Source organism: Benincasa hispida, chromosome 1 (assembly GCF_009727055.1).
Source record: "Benincasa hispida cultivar B227 chromosome 1, ASM972705v1, whole genome shotgun sequence".
NCBI classification, from domain to species: domain Eukaryota; kingdom Viridiplantae; phylum Streptophyta; class Magnoliopsida; order Cucurbitales; family Cucurbitaceae; genus Benincasa; species Benincasa hispida.
In genome coordinates this window covers 84,119,773-84,145,345 of record NC_052349.1, presented here as the reverse complement: position 1 = coordinate 84,145,345, position 25,573 = coordinate 84,119,773, and the positions used below count along the sequence as shown (strand labels likewise).

The following is a 25,573-nucleotide window of genomic DNA, read 5'->3' as shown; positions in this document are numbered from 1 at the left end:
TGTATTTAGGTGAATTTTATAAATGTTTGTAGATTGTCCTATTTTTACAAATATTTTGAAAATCTGTCTTAAAATGGCACTTAATCTAGATATAAAACACCATGAAAAAAATACATTATCGTCAAAACAAACTAGCATGTAGATGTACATATATATCATCATCAAAACAAACATCTTTAAAAAACGTGAATTATATACAAAATGCCCCAAAATTTTGGAATATATTTGAACCCTTTCATTTTTATTTTGAATTTTGAATTTTATTTCAAAAAAAATATTTTCACTAAAATAAATTACAAAATTGATGTGGTAAAAGACATATTTATTATTATTTACACCAATATAAAACATTAAGATTGTTGTTATGATTTGTTTCTTCAGAAAGAAATATTGTTGAGGTCATTTACATAATTTTACACATGAAATCTATAATAATTTATATGAATGATATTATAAATGATGTCCTATATTCTAATTTTCATACATTTTTCAGCAGAGGCTCTAGTAGAATAATAGAATAATAGTAATACTCTACTTGCCTAATGAAGGCCCAATGTATTTTCAATTATAGTCCAAGGTCTCTTTACTTGCCTAACTATCTTTCCTTCTTTATTTCACCTCCACTTCACGGAAAGTCATTTTACTAATACAAAGAAGTCCTCTCACGACTATTCTGTAAGTCGTGCCCTTTGGTTGGTACAAAACATGTTCAAAGGTGAATTGGACAAAATGTCCATTAAATATCACAAAAAAAAAGAAAAAAAAAAAAAAAAAAAAAAAAACTTATAACTTATACTTTTTTTACCCTTTATAGAACTTAGACCTTTTTTACCCTTTTTTCAAGAAAAAAATGTACCATTTTTTACTCTAAACTCAATCTTCAAATTAAACCCTAACTTTAAATAACAGTGGCAAATTTTATTCAATTTCCACTACACCAAGTAATGATTTTTTTTGTACGAATGACCTTCTCCCACGTATTTTTATGTTTTATGACTCGTCCCCCACTATCTTATGAATTATAACTTTTTGCTTACGTCAGAGGGTACTTTCAGTCTTTCTAATAAACTCACACTCGGGATGAGATCTCCAACCCGATGTCTTTTTCAAGGTCCGAACCCAATGCTATCATAATAATATGACAAAGAAATTTTAGGGGAGTTTGACGGCCTAATGATATCTGGTTGAGGATGAACTCGCCAACCCGATTGCTTTTTCGAAACCCTAATCCAATTTCAAATATGCAGCTCGATTGAATAAAATCCAAAACTTGGATAACATTACCTATGATATCGCGACAGTGGTGAACGTCTCAGTCCGACAGTGACTTTTTCGTTCACCAATATCGCAATTTCACGAGTAATGTCATCCAAGTTTTGGATTTTATTCAATCGAATTGGGTTTGGACAGGAGATCTCATCCAGAGCACGAGTTCATTGGAAAGGCTGAAAGTACCATCTGACATAAGCAAAAGGTTATAAGTCATAAGATGGTGGGAGGCAAGTCATAAAGCATAAAGCAAGGTCATTCATACCCCAAAAAAAAAAATAAATAAATAAAAAATAAATAAATAAAACTCCTAAGCAATTATTATTATTAGGAGTGTACATGGGTTGGGTTGGGTTGAGGGTGTTTTTTGGACCAACCAGAAAATTTGGGTTTGTTAGATTGGCAACCCAAAGAATCCAAATAAAGTCTCTAACCCAACCCAACCCAACCCTTAAAATTCAGGTTGGGTTGGGTTGGGTTGTCGGGTTATAATTTGTTTTTTTTCTTTTTAATTAAAAATATGTAAATTTATATACAACACATGAGTAATAATTAAAATCTCATAAAATTCAAATGCTAAATACCAATTATATCTAAGATATTTATTGCAAACTTTAAATAAAGACAAATATCATAACAATTTTAAATAAAAATATTTAAAATTCACAAATTAATCAATACAAAGTAATCAAATTTTAAATAAAGATAAATATATATGTATATTATTATATATATAAAATCGGGTGTTGGGTCAACCTAAATTTTTTTTAGCCAACCCAACCCAACAAAAATGAAAAAGTTTAAACCCATGTTGGAGGAAAATTAGGGATGGGTTACGCCAGGCAAACTCATCGTTAGACATGGCTTAAGCTATGCATTTACGCCCATGCGTCAGAGGTCATGCGTTGGAATGAAAATGCGTTAATCTAGTATGCAATGACCATGCGTTCCTATCACAAGTTTTCTTATGCTCGCACCAAGTATAACGCAAACGCAAGTTTCTCGGGTAATCCGAGGTCGAACACAGGGACTTGTCACTCAATAATGCTTGTGAAGCAATGCATTTGAGGTGATGAATAAAAATAAAAAGAAAAAGTTTAATAGATTTACACACTACTCCTACTCCTATCTAAATAGATTGAGCAATAGAAGACTTGCGATGAGAATAGGTAGATACACAATAACCATTAACACATAGTAATGTTTATTATCTTAAATCGCTCGAGTAATCCCAACTCGTCACACTAACGCATCGCACACCTCTCAATGATCAGCCGCATGACTATATCTCTATAGTGCATGGTTGCGTCGAACATAAGATTGTGCCTATCTCTAGGAACAATGCATACTTTGCTTTAGCGTGTTCCATCTCTTACCTTCTCAGGCAGTTAGACGCGATTATTTAACTTATAGACAAGAAATGCAACAACCCATAAACAAGCATTGCTACAGCCTTTCACCAAGCAAAGGGGATTAACTCACTATACTCGCACAATGCACACCTCTCGGTGGGTTGCTACATGCGTCCTATCTCTAGCTACACGATTAAGTATGCGATCGCCTTTGATAAATAAACGATGAAGGTAAATGATCATAAAGATAAAGATGATGAAGAAGATGGCATTGAAGGAATCCAGAGATACATTGATTACAAAATGTCTTAATATCTTAAGCTAAAATGTAATACAATACAGAGGTTAGAAGAGAAATGAAGGACTCTGCGTCAAGGCTGTCGGTGGTGCCATGGATGAATGGTGGAGATGTCTCTCTCGAGCTCTATCTCCAGTGAAAGCTTCGGTCGTCACTCGGTTTGGTTTGTGAAGGTGAAGAATTCTCACTGAAAATCTTGCTCAAGCTCTCATCTGTGATCGCAAACCTCTGCCTTGAGGCAGAAGTTCGGATGCTTTGAAATGAAGGTCGAAGGGGCTATTTATAAGGTTTAAACGCCGACAGTTATCATGATTGCGTTATGTCTCACTACTGCCTTTGTCATGGTATGGGCAATGTCACATCATCTTATCTTGTTGATACTCCCAAGGTATGCGTCCAAGCTTGATTCAGCTGAAGTATCAACGTGTTCTACCCATCTTGCGATCTCCTTCTATTATGGTTGTCACTCCGTGGCCGCAATTTTCAATTGATCACCGCATTCGCTTGATCACCGCAACTTCCATGCAATGGGCACATGCGATCACCGCATGCATTCGTCTATGCGCTAGCTCAGTTTTCAGTGTATGCGTTTGTCTTTGCGGTCGCCTGGCTTCAGCGCATGTGTTTGTCTATGATTGCTTATTTCCAACGCATGTGTTTGATTCCTGCGATAGCTACAAAAATAGACACTTTGGCACGGAGTAATGCATAATATTGGGGTCAGTGATTAGGTGTCAATCGACGCAAAACTCAATTTTTCGCAAATTCTAAGTGTTATCACCGCATTTTCTACTTATTAGCCCTCATAATTCTAAATAAAAGGCTTATAAATAACTGGCATTTCTACAGTTATCACCAACACCAACCCAAAAACAAAACAAACCCAACTCAATCCTTTAATTTGGGTTGGTAGTCCGAGTTGTTCGAATTGTCGGTTATTTGAACACCCCTAATTATTAATTATTATGGAAATTTGTGAAAAATAGTTAGATGTTAGGTTCCCACCTTATAAAACTAGCATGTTTTTTGAAAACTCGTAAAAATAGTTTTTCTCTGGTCCATCTCGAGTGAGATCGACGGTCGAGATTTTAGTTAAAAAATCAACTTTTCCAACTTATGATTCGTTTTGGCATTTCCGGTACATTTCCCCGATTAACCAAGATTTGCTATATATATATATATATATATAATATATACTTCGAATCTTCCCAAATCTTATACCTATGTTTCAAATTTTCTTCAAAATCGGTTATGTTTACTAAATAATATATCAAATAATTACGTAATTTTTCAAATATTTAGCATAATTTATGTTTTCACAATTTTATGAATTTCCAAAATTTCAAATGCCTTTTCCAATTATCAAATTAGATTTTTAAAATTGATTCAACATTTTTAAATTTTGAAAAAGATCAAATTTTTCGAAAATTTTGGTAAGATTTGGGATATATATAGAATCTCGGTGTTAATTATGTCCAAGATTCTACCGAGAAAGCTCAAATATATGAGTTTTGGTGTTAATTATGTCCGAGATTTCATCGAGAAAGCTCAAATATATATAATCTCGGTGTTATTTTGTCCTAGATTAGCACCAAAATGCACATAATCTCGATATATAATCTAGCGAGATGTACCAAGAAAGCTTCAAACAATTGATAAGTTGAAAAAAAAATTATTTATTAACTAAAATCTCGTGGTCGAAATTATTTTTACGAGTTTTAAAAAAAGATGCTAATTTTATAAGATAAAAACTTAAACGTGTTATTTCTAACAGTTTGCCAAATTATTATTATTGTTGTTGTTGTTACTAGTTAAAAAAGGAAAAAATTGATAATAGCTTAAGATTTTATTTTATGTTTCCCTCGGGATGTATATGGGTTGGGTTGGGTTGGGTTGGGTTGAGTGTACGTTTAGGACCAACCTGAAAATTTGGTTTGGTTGGGTTAGCAACTCAAATAAAGTCTCCAACCCAACCCATTCTTTAAAAATCGGGTTGGGTTGGGTTGTCGGGTTATAATTTTTTTCTTTTTAATTAAAAATATGTAAATTTATATACACCACATGACTAATAACTACATTCTCGTAAAATTGAAATACTAAATACCAAATATCTATGATATTTATAACAAACTTTAAACAAATACAAATATCATAATAATTTTTAAAGTAGTTAACAAATTAATCAATATAAGATAATCAAACTTCAAAATATATATATATATTTCGAGTTGGGTTGGATCAATCCAATTTTTAGCCAAAATACGATCCAACCTAATCTAAGAATAAAACTAACCTAATCTCACCCTTAAAATGAATGAAATTGTTACTAAATACATAAGCACTTTTTTGATGCTTGATTAACCAGGAACGACCTAATTAAATTCGCCTTCTACTCCGTTGATTCTCTGCTTTGTCGGAACTTTCAAGAATCTCCCTCGAAACCCATTGACGTAAACTTTTCTTCTTCTTTATCACAATTCATTTGAAATTCAACGACATTCAACATTTACGTTATCTATTTTCCTCTCTGAATGTAAACTTGGCTCGATGCATTTATATTCCGAGAATAAACTTTGAATTATTTCTGATGGGGTTCTTAATTTGAATCGAGTGGCGATTGCTGTTTATGATATTTGAATTCTGGAATTAATGTATCGACTAATTTGTCTTGCCGTCTTGTAATTTTCGCTATGCTAAATTTAATTAGACGTTAACCTAATAATTTGTTGTTTTGCCCTGCATTCTCGTTGGACTGGATGTAGTCTTATAATTGTTGATGTATGTGTGTGTTCATAACTTGATACAGTGATTAACCAGGTTTTTATGATGTTGAATTTGGCCAAATTGATTGTTTATCCTTTGTATTGTTAGTTTAGATGCAATTGAATTATATTCTGTATGCTGCATTTGGATTTTGATCTCTTAGGGACACACTTTTGTAACGAACTGCAAAATCTTTCTTGCTTCTCATCCTTGGTTGTTTTTTAAGTTCTAGATGTTCTGATTTTTTGTTCCTTCACTTTCTTTTGTCAGCTTTTGGATTTTGTGTTCATTTGACAACGATATTTTTCTTCCACCAGTGTTGATGGAGAAAAGATTTGTTCATAAACAAACAAAAACCGCAGATGATATGGATGCTGAGCAAACCAAACTCGATGGTTTGACCTCATTGTCACAAGTGCATTCTTCAAGAAGGAAGAGAAAGAGAAACGACATTGAAACTATTGATGGGATTAGAAAGATGCAGAGTAAGGGTGTGAAAACAGTTGAGAAAGAGGTTGAGTTGGTTGATGAAATCTCGGGGTTGCCTGAATCTGTGATTCATCATATATTGTCATTCTTGCGTAGTGCAAAAGAGGCTGCTCGAACCAGTATCCTGTCGAAGAAGTGGAGAGATGCATGGAAGTCCTTTTCTGTACTAACATTTGATGAACGCTTCTTTCTCAAGACAGAAGTCGATCTTAGTAGAGATAATCGAAGGCAGACGTTTATTGACTCCATTGATAACTCCTTGCGAAGTCACCTTGCACAGAACTTGGGCATTTGCAAGCTAGTGTTACGTATAACCCCAAAGCTTGTACCGTATCTGAAACAGTGGGTTGAAATGGCAGGGGCAAATGGCTTAGGTGAGCTTGATATCCATGTTGAGATCACACATCAACGTTACAAAGTGCCACCATTTATGCATTCTATCAAGACTCTAACTGGATTGAGATTGCACGGTCTTAACTGGTCGAGTTTTGAGGCTTCAGAGTTCAAGAATTTGCAAAAGCTGTATCTCCGAAGGCTACAAGTAGATCAGCAGATAATCCAGCAATTGGTTTCTACCAGTCCTTTACTCATGGACTTGAGAATTATAGAATGTCTAGGATTAAAAAACTTGGAGATTTCGGGTTTTCAAAAGCTTGAAAGGGTTGACTTGTACCAATGCCATGGTCTGAAAACGATCGAGTTCCAAGTTACTAGTCTGAAAACATTTTGGTATTGTACAAAGAAATATTCATGGTGTAAACTTAACTTAGAGTCCTGTACATCCTTGAAGAGGTTGGCAATAGAGGACCCATCTATGACAGATACTTTCTTTAATAAGCTACTAGTCAGCTTTCCAATCCTCGAGAAATTGGATCTCAGCAGATGCAACAAGTTCAAGATTATTGAAATATCAAATGCCAAGCTTCGGAGTCTAGGCTTGAGAAGTTGCAAGAGACTGAAAGCTGTGGATATTGATACTCTAACTCCTTGTTCGTTAGACTATACAGGCCACCATATGGTTTATGTGCTCGGGCGGTTGCATCTAAACAAAGCAAAGTTTTCTTTGGTTTCAAAAAAGGAAGACGGTGAATATAATTTTCCAATTCGAAATATTGGCATCCAGTCTTTTCTTCGATGTCATTGTAATGGTTTTAAAATTATCGTCTGGTTTTGCAAGGTAACAATGGCCTCCTCCTGTTTTTGCATACTTGTTCCTGCTACAACAACAATCTTAACGCATCACTTGTTCTCTTTCTTGCATATGATTGTGAATCAAGACTGTTATAATTTACGATGGGAGCAAAGAAATCTTCCTTCCTCCTTCCCCCAATCTCAAACTTGATGTTATCAAGCCATCTACAGACGTCAAAGATTTATTAGACGATTTGTTGACAAAAGGTCACCCGGAGAGGATTATGGTCGTGCCATCTCCCAGCAGCGAAGTGTTGAAGGTAAATCTAAATCTTTAATTCACATTAGCCAAGCACACTTTTGAGTCAGTTCTGTATTAAACATTGACAAGCTATTAATGATATGTAGGTGTTGCACAGAATAGAAAGAGAAGCGGACCCGAGTTGCTGCAGCTACATTAATTCAAACAGAAAATGCTGGCGCCATTTCTTGGAGGATGCCAAGATTATGAACAATGCAGGAGTAGAAGATATATCAGGTTGGTTCAATTTTCTAGACCAAGTAACTATTATGAATCTACGTTGGGAGCCTCCTATGCATTTTGGTAAAGTATCTCACCATAAGAAAGACAGTGATCAAGGGCTATGAAGAAATATTTGAGTTTCTTCATAAATAATATCTAGCTGCATTTTTGTGGTTGAAGTTTTGGGATTTCTAGTTCTGATACTTTATATATTTTATTTTTTTTCATATGAGGAATGAAGGAATGTTGTGAGCTGTATCCCTTTTTATCCTAAAGAATGTAATGCTTTTAGTATTTTTAGTATTAGAGTAATGATAGCAGGCTTGCTTTTGAATTTTCATAGTGTCAATTAGTAGTTTAATTTGATATTTTATTCTGATTAACGTGATAAATTACTAATTTATTTTAGAGTTATATACTTATATTTGCTTAGTTATTTTATTTTGGGTAATTGCAATTTTAATAAAAAAAAAATAAATTGAAAAATCGGCATGTATCCCTAAGTTTTACTTTTTTGCAAATATGGCAAATGACTTCCGCGTGACAATCTGATTTCTATGTGATTGTTATGTGATTGTCATATCTGCAATTACAAAAAAGTTGAAGTCACAATTTTGGTTTTTTTGTCATACAATGTAATTTTTCAAATGATCTAGTATTGGTCTCTTTCTATGTATTATGCATTGTGTTTGGGGGGTTTAAATTTATTTTCCTTTGTATAATATAAAATTACTATGAAAAGGAAAATTCCATTCAATTTAGATAACTAGCATAACATCAACATGCTTTGGTATATTGCCGTTGTATTAGGGCTGAAACTTTAAAAATCGAGAGTTAAAAGGAAGAACAAATTGGTTCACTTTTTGGCGATGAAAGATTTGAAAGTATTTTAAAAGGTGAATATCTAAATTTTAATAGATAGATGTTGAAAGATTACTAAGATCACGTTTGGTAACTATTTCGTTTTTTTTTTTTAATTTTTGAAAATTAAATCTATTTGCTCTCAGATAATTTGCATCTTTATTAAATAAAATAATTGAATTTTTAGTTAATTTTTTTTTTTAAAAAAAAAAGTTTTTAAAAATTATTTTAAGGTTTAATTTTTAAAAACTAAAAATTATAGGGTCACAAAATGGGATCTATATTTATTTATTTTATTAAAAAAAATATACGTATTTTGGTCCTTGTGCATAGTATTAAATTTTCGTCAATGTCGATATTTTACGCTTACATAGGTTCGATTATCAACATGAGAGGGGAATAATGTTTTTATTACATCGTAGAAAAATCCACAAAACATAAAAAGTAAATAACAAAAGTAAACAACAAAATGTCACTAATGTAAATATAATATAAATATCAGACATGTTAATTTATTTAAAAATCATAAAATGTTTATTTACTAATTCAAATTTATTTTTTTAAATTTTTTTCTAGAGTTTCCATCGACATTAACATTTCCTTACAATTAAGACCTTGATACTTTTGTCAACATCGACATTTTAAACTTTCAAAATTGTGCATTTTTAGTTTAGTTTTGAATTTAATTTCAATTTAGTCCTAGATTTCAAAATGTTACCATTTTACCCTTGAGATTTGAGTTTTGTTTCAAATTGCTTACTAGGTTTTAAGATTTACACTTTTAACCTCTATTTTTCACTAAATCTCTTTTTCATGTTTAATGTTGGTGTCTACTAATTAATTTAAAATAATTATAATAATTATAATTAATGAAATATCACTGCTGAAATTAAATTTAAAATTTCATTTCATAATTATTTTTAATTAATTAATGGATATTAACAAAAAAGACCGAAAGTGAATGTTTAAATAAAAAATCGAGATTAAAATTGTAAATCTCCAAATATAATAACCAAATTGAAACAAAACTCAAATCTCAAGAATAGAATTGTGACATTTTGAAACCCAAAGGACTAATTGAAATAAAATTCAATTGAATATTATTATAAGTTTACATATATACCTCATGCTATTTATACTGTAACTCGTTAAACTTATCCATAAGAGAAATTTTTCCATATATTTGTTTACCTCTCGGTAAGTCCTATAAGTTGTTTGTGAGATTAGGGATAGTTAGGGGATTAGCAATTTTCGACTATTTATTAAGTACTTGATAGTTGGTATTTTTTTGGTTTGTCGTATTTATGTTATTGGAATGTCTTGAATCTGATACCGGGTGCTCAAAACGATCAAGTATACTGTATAAGGGTCATTGTATTTGTATTTGTATTATTTACGATTTTAATCCGATGATTTAGAGAAGTACGCTATATAAACTTAAGTCTAGAGACGCTTCTTATATGTAATTTGATTTATTTTCTCAAGTAGTAAACTGTTCTTCTTCTGCCTGTGAACGTAGCTAACACACTGTTAGTGAACCACGTAAATTTGTGTTTGTTAACCCTGTAACATATGTAAAGTCTATGTCGTAATGCATGCCATAGGTCCTATAGAGTATGTATATGCTCAATAACACTAATATCATTCTTACTAGTGCATATATACACCATGCATATATACATCTATGCATCTGGGGATAAGTGGGGAGAAATTAGTTATTTCGGTTTGTTTGGTTTAATTAGAAATTCTGCTTAGGTTGCTATTTTATACTTGATAAGATTTTGTTCGTTAGTTAACTTTCTTTTTATAGAGATTGAAGTTGTTGCTAAGAAATTAGCAAATGCACCTATTTCAGAACTCCCAGAGTAAAAAGATTTTTAATTATAGATGCCCATTAACAGCTATTTTTACAACTATTTTTACATTTTAGGTAGATTATTTTTATACCTATCATGGAGAAGACTTTCAATTGTTATGTTTATATTTTCATTTTCACCATCTTATTCAATCTCCATGTGTTTAAACTTTAATTTTGGGCCATAGAAAACATAAGTGAAGAACGTACAAACTGACATGTAACTGACATGGCCAATTAACTGAGAAATTTGAGGCTGCCAGCACTGTGATTTTATCTCAATAATCATTGGATTGGGAAGGAAAGATGCATCAGCAAAGAATAAAGAGTGAGAAATTAAAATAGCGCAGCAAAATAAGAGACACGAAGGTACATAACACAATCCAAAATTGCAAAAAAATCAAAACCCATAAAAAAGAAATTCACTAAGAAATTTCTTCCTTATCCCAATTACAAGAATACTATCTTGATGCATACACTCATATATTTACCAGTAGTTTAGTACCAAATCTCAAAACGACCAAAGTTTAAAGTGTTTCTAACAAGATCGATTTGAAACCAAAATCATAAACTCCTTTGATAGTGTTTAGAATCCATCACTTCCTTAAACTTTTCTACGCGGGACAATTACTCTTTTAATATTTTGTCAGAACCCTACCATTGCTAAATACAAACTCAAGGTACTCAATGTCTCTATTGTATATCTAACCATTTGAAATTGTCTACCACGTTGTGACTACTCTCCAAATAATTTCTCCCATTAAACAGAACACCTACACCCATATTTTCCTTTAAGGAAGAGGAATATGCCCGTGCAGAAAGAGAGTACGCGGGGGGGCGGCGGGGGCTGGGCTTTACATGAAGTCACCCAGAATAGACACTCAATATGCAATTTGACAAATCAAAGTAAAAGGTAAGTGTGGCCAATTAATTAGAAGCATTAGAAATTGAGAATATGTAAGTGTGGCCAATTAATTAGAAGCATCATACTTCAACCAATCCCAATGGACTAGAAAAATCAAGATTTCAATTCTAAAGAAAAAGTCTCATCTCTCTCTCCAAAACTTCCAAGAAAGTTGAAAGCAAAGCATTGAATGCCAACCTGCCCAAGAACAGCTTGAAACAAAATGCCTTCCCAACTCTAGGACACATCGCAAAAAGGTAAGAGATATCAACTCAAATACTCAAATAAACATGGTGGAAAGGATTATTTTCGAAAAGGATTCAGTTGTAATATGCATTGCAGTATGCAATAATCATATCACATATCAAATGCTTCAAATTTATACATATTATAAGTTCTCGTAGCTACTAAATTACAAATCAGTAAAATGTAGATTTTACAAATCGGAGATCATAATTCTTGTATAAATTGTTACCCTCTAGCCTTAAGCTCAGCAAGCCGCCTTGACAAGTCGTCCTCGTCGATTTTCTCGGTCTCCCTGGCCGGCACAGCATGAGCTGCCGGCTGTGGAAGACCCACAGAAACCTCCAATCCATAGTCGTCGGCCACCTGTTGCATCAAACTGTTAACCTCTCCCTCTGGCGTCGACAGAGAAGTTGAACCCGCCATCGCATTCTCCATAAACTCAGCCTGGACTTCCATGTTCACAAACTGCTTCTCAAATCGATCCATGGTCTCCGACATCTTCTGCAAATTACCAGTGGCCAAAGTAGTTTCCAAGGATTTGACTATCGAGCCCATAGATTTGTTTATGGTTGACATCTTTGCCTGCGTATCGAGACGAGCCACAACGGCATCGAGCCGCGAAGCGAGTCGGAGGTAGTTCATCTGCTCAGTACGCTTCCGAATTGCATTCTCTGCGTAAATTCGTGCTCCATCCATGTTCCCTTTCTCCATGGCCTTCTTGATCTTCAGCTTCTCGGATTTTTCCTCTTTCTCGCACTTTCTCGCTTGGCGTTGCAGTGATTTCGCCGTAAATTTCAATTCCATGATCTGGTTCAACAACTTCTCCGTATTACCCATGATCGGAACAGTAATAGGTTTTGTGAAGGTACAAAGAATTTTTCAATTTGAAATCTAGGGTTTTGAGAGTGCTCGGATATGGAGAACGAAGATGCGAAATTCGTAGATGGGAATTGGCTTCACAGCGTTCATTCCCCGTCCAAAATTAACCAATGATTCGACCTTTCCCGTGTGGGGCTCACTAATTTTTAATTGGAATGGATAACATTTTTAATTTGAGATAATAAAAAATATTTTAAAAAAAATTACAAATATAACCTAGTCCATTTGTAATATTCTTCTACTTATTAGGTTTCTGGACCGAGACGAATTTATGAAAGAACCAAGGAACACGAATTTATGAAAGAACCAAGGGACACAAATTTATGAAGGAATCAAGGGACTTCGTGACGTTTTACACACACATATATAACTCGTTCATTTTACAAAACTAGCATCTTGATAATAATAGTTTTTCTTGATCTATTTGGTAAAAATAATTGAATTTGAAGAATATTTTAAAATATATAAGATTTTGATAAATTATATAATATCTGAAAATTTAGTTGAATTGTTAAATTTGCTAAGATATACCAACATAAAGGTTTAAAAGGACTAAATACAATCGATAACTAAAAAAAAAGTTGTTTTTTCAAATTAAATCTCGATGGCTGATCTTGTTCGATCGATGAGAAAAGTTATTTCAACGTTTTTTTTAAACAAAATATTAATTTTATAAAATGAAAACCTTGTCATGCTTTTTTTCTTCTTCTTTTTTTTTTTTTTTAACAATTTTCCAATATTTTGATTATATAAGCTCTTATTTTAAAGTTCTGAATATGAGCATCTTTAAGTGGTTGACAGGGCTTATGTCATCAGAATTGGTGGGGATTGCTATTTTTATCTTTTTTGGTTAATTTTTATTGTTTGAATTTTTCAAAATATATTTATACATTACTTTTCTTTAATTTTTTTCACATATGTGTACATATTTATATACACATTTTTAAAATTCTAGTAAATTATTATTACGAAGATTGAAGGTAGGAAGAACCCTAGTTTTATTGTTTTTTTTTTATAAATATTTAAGTTTCATTGTGTGCTTTTATATATTTAAGTGAATAATTCTATAAAATTTTATAGTAATTTCTTAATTAGCATTATTTAATCTAGATATCATATATTAATGCATTCAAAACTATATTCAAGTTAAATTATAAATTTAGTCCTTGGTTGTGAAAAATATGACTAATCAAATTTTAAGTATTCAAATTTAATTCTAATAACTTTCGATTTTGTATCTAATAAATCTCATAAAATATTTAAAATATTTAAAAAAATCAATTGTTTTATTGTATTTTTAATTAAATCTTTATTTCCAAGTTTAAAGTCAATAGATATATTATTTTTAAAAACAAAAGGTTGAGTACTACATATTAGACACACAAATAGAAGAATTCAGGACCTATTATATATTTTTTTTAATGATTAAGAATTATATATAGAATATTCTAAAAATTGGGCTAAAATTTTGATCTTATACAAACTAATATTTCCCTACATGAAATTCTGTATCCGCCATTATTTCTACTAGCTATAGAATCTATTGTTGATAGACTTCTACAAGTGATATGGTCTAACATTGATAGACTCCAAGAGGTAGATATAAATTTTGTTATATCTGTAAACCGTTTACATTGTGATAGATTTGCTAATACGTTCGATCTGATTGTTATAATTGCAATTACCCGATTTTTTTATCTAATATTTATTTGATCCATTGAATCATTGACTTCGAAGATGGTATCTAGTATTTTATTCACTGACCTATGTTCAGATTGTCAAATTGTTGACAACTCCATAACAATAATTTGCAGATAAAAATGTTTGTAATGGTTAAAATATGGTAATGTTATATGTCATGAGTAATTTTGGACCAAAACGATAAATCAAAATATTAATTACCATATTCAATATCTATGATTCAAGTATCAAAATTTTGTTTTTAAATTTTTTTTATTTAATCACTTTAAAGTCATTTTTGGATAATCTGTCTATCACTCTCAAATATAATCAATAAATTAATCTATTTTTAAATGTACTTTTTATCTTTAAAAAATTGATTATTTAAAATCATAAAAAAATGGAACACGCTTTAATAAATAGTTTTTTCTCTACCCAACAAAAACAAAATCAAAGGTGCTTNTATTTGTTGTGGTGTCTTGATCCCAAGCTGTGGGATCCTCTTTGTTGTTGTATAATCATATTACCTATATATATATATATATAAATGAAAAAGTTATAAAATTTATTAAAAAATAAAATTTTCCCAAAAAATATTTCAAACACAAGATTTTAAAAAAACAATTGAGAAAGAAGTGAGGAAGGTGAAAGAAAGATAATAAATCCAAAAGAAAAATAGAGAGAGAAAGGGAAAAAAAAAAAAGAAAGGAAAAAAGAAAAAAAAGGAAAGGAAAAATTGAGAGAGAAAAGAAAGTAGAAACTGGAAAAAGGGGAAGATGGTATTTGCACATTGTTCTTCTTCTGGCACGCGTCACAGGGATCAACTGAATTCTCTCTCTCAAATTTTGCTCAGAAACCATTGCTACTTTCTCCATTCCAGTTTGTTTACGACGAGAATTCGATTCCACGCGCCACTGGAATAAGCTTCTCTCTCTTATCCCCTGCCAGAAGTTTCGTCGGCAGTGGATGATCAGAGAACCTACTCACAGATGTTCGATCTCACTCCGGTTTTTGTCTACTGGAACTCTTGTAGCTGGAGCAAGGAATAGGAAGCCTGGATGAAGGAATTTCTGCTCGGCTGGTCACTAAGATACTGTAAGTCTTGAATAGTGAATTTGTGGCCCAACTGTACTGTTCATTTCTTCAATCTTTACATATTTAACGTTTTGAGATCGGGAAAGAGCTTCCAATTTGAAGTTTTCTTTAGCTTCTTGGTTGCTGATTCTAATTTAAGTCTTTATGAGTTTCTGGTAATTCAAGATTTCGTTCTCTTTACTGAATTTCGGATGCAATTGACTGAGGATGGTATTCTTTGTTTTTATTTTTATTAACGGGGGCTCAGATGTTTCGGATAAGACAGAAACTCTAGCATGGCCCTTGCTTGTTTATCAATTTTGTAAAATTTTCGCTTAGATTAGAGATAGCAAAAGTTTGGGAAAAGAATAGTTGAAACTTGAAATCATGCCCTAGGTAGAGAATTGTAAAACTGAATCAACTTTGACGACTTGTACTTCTATATTATCTGGAAGTGTACATACGATGATATTTTCTACAGCCCCGGGGTTAGTGTCTAGAAACTGAAAATTCTTTTCGGAAGTTAGAGTAATATGGTTTCCTTCTATTCCAACAGAAACACATTTTCTTGGGGAATAGGTGAAATTGACATGCTGGATGTTGCTACCAATCGGTGGATTAGGTATGAATACCTCAATGGATGATATGAACTTGATTCAGCAGGCACAGAGACATCACTTGGTAGTTCGAGAGCTTGGCGAAGAGATTGATTTGGAAATTGGACCTGGAGATGATGATCCCTCGTTTGCTAGCACTCCTATAATTGGTGGACCAGTACGGGAACCATCTGCTGAAGATCATGATGAGAGTAAGCATGTGGTATTGGTTTCGCAACTTTCCAATGATGACCAAGATATGTCAAAGACACAACCAGCCAAAAGGAAGAAGAAGGTTGTGAAAAGATGGAGAGAGGAATGGGCTGATACATATAAATGGGCTTATGTTGATGTGAAGGATGGAACTGCCAGGATCTTTTGCTCTGTTTGTAAGGAGTATGGCAGGAAGCACAGGAGAAATCCTTATGGAAATGAAGGCAGCCGAAATATGCAGATGAGTGCACTTGAAGAACACAACAACAGTCTACTTCATAAAGAGGCTCTTCGGCTTCAGATGGCCTCCAAGGACAAGATTACTGTTGATAAACCAATATATGTAAAAGGTAGGATTTTCCACATTTTTTATGTTCTTTATGTTATTTCTCCCTGTTCTTTGGGTGAAATCACGTTTTCAACTTTGGAGGCCAATGTTCTATAGAGAAAAAAGATAACATTCTTGGAATTTCTAGTTGATCCATTGTACTCATGTTGATGAAATTAATATTTTGAAGATTGGGGCTTGTGTGTGCTTTTTACCATTCTCATACCTTTTTACTATTTTCATACTTGCATTTAATTAGTATGAAGCTTTTTTGTAATCTTTTCTTACATTTGTCTTTTTATGGTCATTATCTGCAAACGAAGCTCTCATGTCAAAAACTGCGGGATCGATCATTGAAGCTGCACTAAAAAGGGATCCTCACGAAGTTGAGTTCATACAAGCAGTACAAGAAGCAGTTCATGCCTTGGAACGGGTTATTGCCAAAAATTCTCAGTAAGTTTGCCATGAATATATAAAATTTTGATATTCTATTATTATAGTTAAAGAGTGGGGAGTTATAAGTCCTATTATTTCAGCTATGTCAACATTATGGAGCGCTTGTTAGAACCTGAGCGTATGGTTCTTTTCCGAGTTCCATGGGTGGATGACAGAGGTGAGACACATGTCAATCGAGGCTTTCGAGTTCAATTTAACCAGGCTTTGGGACCTTGTAGGGGTGGTCTTCGTTTTCATCCATCGATGAACTTAAGTATCACCAAGTTTCTTGGTTTTGAACAGGTAGCGAACTGGATAATGTTATTCTTTTCCTATTTGAGAAACGGGATGTTGTTGTTGAATGCTACACTATCAGAATGGCCTTGGTCTAATTTTATTATAAATGGATAAAGGCTGATTATTTTCACTTGGCGTTGCTGCATATTCCTTTGAAGTAAATTTGATTGGATGTCTTGATGTGGCAAAGGCCAGGCTTTAGGCCGGAGTGGTTTGTGATTGTGTATTGCAAAGTAATCGATAAAGGGGGGGTTTTTTTTTCCTTGTTGTTGTCGAAGGAAATATTAGAACATGGGCTGGCCACTTTCTAACAGACATGAAGGAGTGTAACATATTTATATCTTTGTTTGTTACCTATTTTTTCGTTTCTTCTAAATTTTATATGTATTTAAGGTTTCTTTAGTTTTCTATTATGTTGTTAGTACCCTTGTGTGCGTGTGTGTGTATGTGTTGGGGAGGGGGTGAAAAGTAAATTCTTTCGTCAAAGCAAATATTGCCATAAAGGTAACAACAGATCCTCTTTAGGACAAAAATCAACCAAATGTGTAAAAAGCACTCCGCACTCAGGTTGATGCTCTCCACTGGAACATACTACATTCTAGTTCTTGAATTGTATCAGCTTGAAAAGAACCAATTGTCTTATAAATTATTTTTTGTTCAATATGAAGTTAAACAACAGCTCACCATCCTAAGATAGAATCAAAATGAAAATTCTAACAGATTTATCATATATGTTCGTCGTACAAAGGTGCCATCCAAACCATCTTTTCCCATCCTGGTGTGATTTGTACAAAACTGAGGAGACTCAATAAAACCGTTTCTTTGCTTGATCTTGTGGAGTATGTTTTTGGATTTCTTTGCTCAACTCCCTCATGTGGAAAGAACCTATTCTTGGCAGTTATTCTTTGAAGAAGGAATCTAAAAACTTTTTTGCTTAATCTTATGGTAGCTTTTGTATTGGACCCTTCGGCTCGAGAGAAAAAGAAGAATTTCTTTGGGAGAAGAGAGGATTTTTGGGGATCATGCAGTTTTCTTTCTTCCCTTTGTGCAAGCTCTACGATTTTTTATTTTTTATTTTTATTTTTTTTGTAGCTACAGCATCATTTCTTTATATGTTAGTTGGAATTCTTTTAATAACTTGGCACAGTTGAGACCCCCTCCCCACTCTGTAAATCTTTTTAATCTTTAATGAAGTTTGTTTCTTACAAAATCTTTGGTCCACTGACAGACCTTAAAAAATGCATTATCACCCTACAAATTAGGAGGGGCAGCAGGTGGAAGTGATTTTGACCCAAAGGGAAAAAGTGATAATGAGGTAAGTTGTATACTATTATATGATGTCATCTATTTTAACAATTCTATAGCTTTTAAAAGCTCTTATACATTAGCAGATCATGCGCTTTTGTCAAAGTTTCATAAACGAGATATATCGCTACTTAGGCCCCGATAAGGTAATTGGAGAAAATTGACTTTTTATTCCTTTAATATTCGTGTAAACTTTCAGGTTCAAGGTTCAGCCTGTAATGTGATATGCTAAATTGTAATTCTTGTCAGGACCTTCCTTCTGAGGAGATGGGTGTGGGTACTCGAGAAATGGGATATCTTTTTGGACAATATAGACGGTTAGCAGGTCATTTTGAGGTACTTCAAAACTCTTAAGTACCAAAAAAAAACGCATCTGATGTGAACAATGGAATATAGAAGGCAAATTTTGAGAAAGAATTGTGTAATTTGTTGCTGGGCCTGTTATGAAATCATTTTAGGACCTGTTATGGACTTCATACACATCAGCATAACCTGTTCAATGACTGATCATATATTGCAGATTACACTCTGAATGAATTTCATTGTAAGGTATATAGTTGTCCTTGAAAAGAAACTTAAAATATATATTATGGATTCTTACTCATGCAGGGAAGTTTTACAGGGCCGAGGATATTTTGGTCTGGGTCTAGCCTCCGAACAGAAGCTACTGGATATGGTCTGGTAATTAACATCATATCTTTTTTATGCTCTATCTATATGGTGGCCAGGTTTCAATAGGTTCAGATATAGCTTGATCGTGGCTTCTTAGATGGGTTGAAGTATCCCTGAACACGTTAGGGTTATTTGTATTAATTTTGACAATTTTCTCATGCACATGCAGGTTTTCTTTGCACAGCTAATACTTGCAGACATGAATAAAGAACTTAAAGGACTAAGGTGTAATACCCATCACTAGAATCTCTCATTAGTTTCTAGGAGTTATTTACCACTTAGTATAGAAGTACTTTATTTAATGGCCGAATTTATGCTGTTGAACATATTTGCCATGCATTTAGGGTTTTTAGAGCTCTATCTTCATACAATTTTATTGGTGCCTGAAAGCCTCATCTTTAATGCAACATCCTCTGACGAATTTTTACTCTAGATGCGTTGTGAGTGGTTCCGGGAAGATTGCGATGCATGTTCTTGAAAAGCTTATTGCTTATGGTGCCCTCCCCATTACTGTCTCAGGTGATTCTCAGATATTTCTTTAAAACCACGACCTACATAATTGAGGTAGAAAGTGCTGTAGTACCTTTCTTCTAGCTTTCAAGGTCATCTTCATTTTCATTACCCAGGCTTTCACAACTAGGTGAAGGAATTTTTTCAATAAGTTCTTTATCGGCTAGAAATTTAAATACCAAATAAATATGTTTTTCATGCAATTAATTGTTAGCTCTTGCATGATGGAGAAGGCTCTTTTTGTTTGAAGTCTAGTCTGTACTGCTAGATAGCGTGAGTTTTGTGGATGTCTCTAATTATTTTCTTTATTATTATTATTATTATTATTTTGTTATTTTTAATTGTCTTTCTTTCATTTTAAAGCATCATCTTTACCGTGTGCATTGCATTTTTGCCAAAATATTTACAGAAAGCATCACATAATGGAGATATTGGACTTCCTGCTAAACATGTATTAGGATTCACTACATCTACATCGACTTGATTTTGTTGTTAAACTATGCAGGAGCTGTAAGTTTCTGCATCGATACTTAGACTTCTAGCGGATTATTGTATTGAGGCATTATGATTATTTTCTGAATTATGCTGTGATTTAAAGTACCAACGTGACATTTGTTTTTCTTTAATGATCTCTAGACATAATTTTTCTTAGAGTTGGATTATCTGCAACATAGCAACATGAAACATTCATGGTTCCATCTGAGTTAGATTTGTTTGCATATTCTAATAGACTGATAATTAGATGAAACGAGAAGTTTATTTCTCGTCCTATATTAGCTACAACTTAAAATAGGATCAATTATATTTAATTTCAAAATTAAAGGTCTTGTTGGTTTCTTGGTATTTGCATGCAATGAAGAGAACTCATAGCTTTTCTTTTAACATGTTACAATCATATATTTTTCAGATTCAAAGGGATATTTAGTGGACGAAGATGGATTTGACTACATGAAGATATCCTTTTTGAGAGACATCAAGGCTCAGCAGAGAAGCTTAAGGTGTGATCACATTTAGGTTATATTCTTTCAACAATTTTTTGCTATCATTTTAATAACTCATATTTCTATGTTCTGCACTTTGTCACTCTCAGGGACTATTCGAAGACTTATGCTCGATCTAAGTATTATGATGAAGCTAAACCTTGGAATGAAAGGTGCGATGTTGCATTTCCTTGTGCTTACCATAATGAAATTGATCAAGCCGATGCCATAAACCTGATTAGTTCTGGCTGTCGTATTCTAATAGAAGGTAGTAAACACACTTTTAGTTTTTATTTCCATCTGTCTCTCCCTATTTTATTTTATTTTTTGCGTGTGCGCTTACTGGTGGTCGCTTGGTGGTACCTTTTCCCCTTAGGTTCAAATATGCCCTGTACTCCTGAGGCTGTTGACGTGCTGAGAAAAGCTAATATTCTCATTGCTCCTGCAATGGCTGCAGGTGCTGGAGGGGTGCGACTCACTTCATCGACTCTGTGCATGATGCATGCCTTACAAATATCTAAAAGGAACTAGTTTTTCTCACAAATAAAAACTATAGATTGCTGTGTTTTATTTGAGCTCAAAGTTTGAGATGATTGTTGAGAGATCTGGGTCAAGGAAAAATAGTTTTGGTTGATATGGGTTTGCTGGAATATTCAGAGCAGCTCACTGCTATGTTGGTTCACCTTGAAATAGGAGAATGGACTCTTCTGGAAGCTCCAAATTAGAAAGCCATTGATGCCTAAAAAATTTAAGCGATGATCAGAATTTGGGGACATTTGATGATAAGCTCTTCTAATTATGTTACATGGTTAAAATTACAGAATGCTCTTAAAACTTTGCCAGGCAACTAATTTTTCTATGGTTCTTGAGAAGATTTAGATCTTAAGCACTAGTTCTGAAGTTTCACAATTTACACTACTGTTTTAAGCACCACTTATTTTCGGATATTTTCACCATGTTGAAGTGAATCCCCTTAGAATGCAAGGCCACAGTTGAACAGATCTGTTCCAGTAAGGTTGTTGAAGTGAATATCATAGTTAGAAGTGTAAGAAGCACCGAAAGAATCTATAGTTCAATAAATATGAAGAACTGGAATTAACATTCATGATTCAACTCTTCGCATAACATTGGCCTTCCAAATATTCTAGTTTCAAATTTAGTTGCAATGCATCAGACATTTGATTCATAAGTTTAAAGAGAATGAACTTGTCAGACGGCTCTGGATCTTTCCATTTTTATTGCTTATTAAAAATTTAAGCTTATCTGGATATTGTTGCTTCCTTGATGTAGGTTGTTGCTGGAGAACTTGAATTAAACCATGCATGTAATCTGATGCATTGGTCTCCGGAGGACTTTGAATCTAAATTGCAGGTGAGGGGCATCTTTTAGCCTGTCCTCTAGTGCGATTGTTTGGTTAACGGAAATACTTCTGAATTTCTTATTTGCCAGATTCAATTAATCAACATTGTGCATGTTGTCAAACCTTCATGGTACTATCCTTTATAAATTTCTTATCGGTGATGAGAACCACAACTGAATCAGTGTACTCAATATGATCAATCTAACATGAAGCCGGTACATTTGAGAAATGTAAAACTATTGATCTGACATTTCTGCCGGTTGGACTTTGCATGAAATATGACGTTCTATGCTCAGTCATCTCGAACTTGAATTTATTAATTCTAAAATTAAAAAAGGAGATAACAATGTTGGTTGACTGCTGACTTGAAAATTAATTTGTTAACCATGTGGAGGTTATCATTCCCATTTTATGATCGAGCATGCAATTAATTTTCTTATTTGTTTTATTTTGGGGTTTAAATCATGTTTATGGCTTTTCCATCATTTTAACTTGCAGGAAGCTATGAAACAGACATACCAGAGAGCCCTCAAAGCGGCAGCTGATTTTGGCTACCAAAAAGAGAGTCCTGAGTGAGTTCTACTCCACTTTAGCTCAATCATGTGATTGTAAAATGTTTTATCCGCTTTGAATTGTTGAATTATTGAGAGGGGAAGTAGTTGGAATGAAAAGTAAAGAAAAGGACCCAACAACCTCATTCACCATTTTGCGCTCTTTTTTTTTATTTTTTTATTTTTTACTTTTCCCGCAGTTTATCTAACCACACAAGTCAAGTATCTTATGCTTAATTAAAGAACATATGTGTATATATATTGATAAGGTTAGTTTTTCTTATGCCTCGTGTGTTATTCATTTTGCTTGATAAATAGGGCTCTTGTACACGGAGCAGTCATTTCTGCTTTTCTGAGTGTTGCTCAAGCCATGACCGACCAAGGCTGTGTATAATAGAACATTGCACACGGTAGGAAGGTTTTCAAAAGCTGCTTTCTTCTCCTGTGCCAAATACAAAGATGTCCCGCAGAAGTGCCCTTGTCAGCGAGCCATGTATTGTACATGGATTTCAAGATCAGGTAGGTTAAATTAACGCCCAGAAACTAAAGTTATACGACACCGTTGTCTGAATCATATACACACCATGCCCACCTGGGATCTCAAAAGGCTGAAATCAAGATTGGAACTTGTTGTAAATTACTATTGCAGCTTAGGGTAGGAAAAGGCCTCAAGATTTCTGAACTGGTATATGTGCTATCCATATGGCCAGTTATACTTCCTCCCTATATGTGGTTGTTACTCTCTTGTAATACATAGAGATGAGAAATAAAGATTTGTTTATCTTTACAATTGAATATGTTCAATGACACCATCAAGCTATTCCTTGGAGGGGCTGCTTCTGTTGCTATTCTTTCACTTAGCTCGCACTCTCCTTTTTATTACTCTCTTTTTTATTTTAATCTGTGAGTGTCTAGGCGAGCTTACGAGCATCTCGACTAATCTCATGGAACGATCCGTCTGACTCTACAATATTTGAGTGTCAAGAAAACATATTGTATATTAAATCTTAAGTAGGTGACCACCATAAATTAAACCTATTCCCTCTTAGCTCGTTATAACACTTTCCTTTTGTTCCTCATTAAAGAAAAAAGGTCCTTAGATTGTTTAAGAGGAATTTTGTCAAATGAGCAACAAAATACTTTAGCCCACAGCAAAAGTCAAAGAACCTATGCTAAAGTTAGATAGAATAGGGGTCTAATCTGGTTTAGTTTTTGAAGCTAGAAAGGTCTAGTTTGAAACTTTTACATAGTTCAATCTTTCTTTCTGCTTATAATGTTAAATTTTTAGGACAGATTTATGAATAAAGAGACTCACAAATCAATTTGATGAAGATTGGATTCAAAGTCTTCTAAGTTTAAAGTTGCACTGTTATAGACTCCATTATATTTTCTGATTGAATGAGCAGTTGTTTTGAAAAGCTATGGTTAAAAATGAATTCAAAAGCTTGAGATAATTATTACTAAAAAGAAAAAGTGCCTACGAAAATAATGTTTCATGTTGAAGAAAAGGCATGATTATAGCCGTGGGACGGTTGATGCAAGATGTTACAACTTGCTGACAAATTTCATAAGTGAATTAATGTGTATTTTAACAAAAAGAAGATAAAGATATTTTCAATCAAAGTACGCATGTTTCATGTCTTATTTGCATTTTTATCTCAACAAATGCCAAAAAAAAGTATTTGATCAATAGATTTAAAATTCTTTGTCCATAAACTTTTAAAATTTTTGCAATTTAATTATATATTTAAGTTAAATTTCAAGTTTAGTCTCTAAATATTAATGTTCGTGTCTACTAGGTTCAATAAACTTTCAATCTTGTGTCAAATATATTATTGATATATTTGACATCTTTCAAAATTTAATGGATGTATTAGACGCAAAGTTAAGCTTTAGTACTTTAATGTACGGTTTAGACAATTGAAAATTAATTGACTTCTTATAAGGTTATTAAAATAACATGCGCCACGGTGAGTCTGCTAGAATTCTATCTAGTCATTCTTGGACTTTAGCAAGACCCTTTCTCTTGTGGTATATTTGACATCTTTTAAAATTTATTGGAAAGTAACTTTTTAGTAGGAACTTATTAAACAATCGGTGACTATTAGACCTTAAATTTAAAGTTAAAAGAACATATAAATAAAATCAAATTCGAGTATCATAAGGCACACCCCTTAAATTTAATCTAAAATTTAATAAGAATTTTATTTCTAAACTTTCCATTTATGTCTTATAACATTTACCAAAGTATTTGAGGCTCCAAACTCTATCTCCATATACGAAATTTACATAAATAAAATGTCTCTTTTCTCCCTAGCACCAAACGACAATAGAGAAAAGTCTGTACTACTAGACTACCATGTTCTATTTAGTCATACATTTATTTTAGGTTTAAACTATAATATAACCTTAAAATTTGACCTTTGTTTTAATGTTACCCTTATATTTTTTTCAAAATTTATAATATTACCCTTGACCTTTTATAATTATTTCTATAACTATTTTGAAATAAGAATTTACTAGAACTTTGGATGAAAATTGGAGTCTAGGACGGGTGTGGTGATGTCCAAGTTCCTAATTTCACGTCATTCTAATGAATTTTTATTATAAGGCTAGTTTCATAATATTCATGAAATATTAAGGGTAACATTCCAACATTAAGGGTCTATTGGGATTGACTTGAGAAAAATGTTTTTAAAAAAACTCATTTTTATTTATACACTTTTGATAAAAAAAAAAATAAAAAAAAAAAAAGAATTAAAATACACTTAAAAAAAGCTATTTTGAGTACTTGCCAAACACTCTCATCTCTTTCAAATGATTTTTTTTTTTTTTTTTCTATATTAAACACTGTATTCCAAACCAGCCTTAAAAAGGATAGAAATATTTTTTTAAATAAATGGTAAAGTTGAGAAATACTTTTTTTTTAAAAATAATTTTGAAAAAATTACCTTTTTAGTTCCTAAGTTTTGAATAATATGTTATGATCTCCGAATTTTCAA

The 25,573-nt window shown here is 32.9% G+C and overlaps 3 protein-coding genes across 9 annotated transcripts; 2 read left to right on the top strand and 1 right to left on the bottom strand.

The window, feature by feature from the left end:
* Positions 1-5,270: 5,270 nt before the first annotated feature.
* LOC120071887 lies at positions 5,271-8,233 on the top strand. Of its 5 annotated transcripts, none has more exons than XM_039024307.1 (4): positions 5,271-5,369; positions 6,000-7,348; positions 7,449-7,622; positions 7,711-8,233. In XM_039024307.1, the coding sequence occupies exons 2-4, from the start codon at positions 6,005-6,007 to the stop codon at positions 7,948-7,950; spliced, it is 1,758 nt and encodes a 585-aa protein (XP_038880235.1). In that variant the 5' UTR covers positions 5,271-5,369; positions 6,000-6,004; the 3' UTR covers positions 7,951-8,233. The 5 variants fall into 5 exon arrangements, with proteins under 5 accessions (XP_038880235.1, XP_038880226.1, XP_038880243.1 ...); XM_039024298.1 differs by having other exon boundaries at positions 5,953-7,348; XM_039024315.1 differs by lacking the exon at positions 5,271-5,369 and adding an exon at positions 5,380-5,452 and having other exon boundaries at positions 5,953-7,348.
* Positions 8,234-11,722: 3,489 nt separating this feature from the next.
* LOC120070799 (ESCRT-related protein CHMP1B-like) lies at positions 11,723-12,662 on the bottom strand. Its single transcript, XM_039022686.1, has one exon. The coding sequence runs from the start codon at positions 12,526-12,528 to the stop codon at positions 11,917-11,919; it is 612 nt and encodes a 203-aa protein (XP_038878614.1). The 5' UTR covers positions 12,529-12,662; the 3' UTR covers positions 11,723-11,916.
* A 2,279-nt stretch (positions 12,663-14,941) lies between these two features.
* Positions 14,942-23,400, top strand: LOC120081710 (NADP-specific glutamate dehydrogenase). 3 transcript variants are annotated; one of them, XR_005482937.1, is made up of 16 exons: positions 14,942-15,345; positions 15,881-16,483; positions 16,785-16,914; positions 16,998-17,199; positions 18,422-18,508; positions 18,585-18,644; positions 18,748-18,834; positions 19,108-19,179; positions 19,340-19,395; positions 19,604-19,689; positions 20,588-20,678; positions 20,771-20,928; positions 21,037-21,184; positions 21,951-22,031; positions 22,519-22,592; positions 22,890-22,952. XR_005482937.1 is itself a non-coding variant. In XM_039036805.1 (16 exons), the coding sequence occupies exons 2-16, from the start codon at positions 15,922-15,924 to the stop codon at positions 22,963-22,965; spliced, it is 1,914 nt and encodes a 637-aa protein (XP_038892733.1). In that variant the 5' UTR covers positions 14,943-15,345; positions 15,881-15,921; the 3' UTR covers positions 22,966-23,400. The 3 variants fall into 3 exon arrangements, 1 of the variants encoding a protein (XP_038892733.1); XM_039036805.1 differs by having other exon boundaries at positions 14,943-15,345; positions 21,037-21,128; positions 22,890-23,400; XR_005482939.1 differs by lacking the exon at positions 22,890-22,952 and having other exon boundaries at positions 21,037-21,117; positions 22,519-22,596.
* The last annotated feature ends 2,173 nt before the right edge of the window (positions 23,401-25,573 follow it).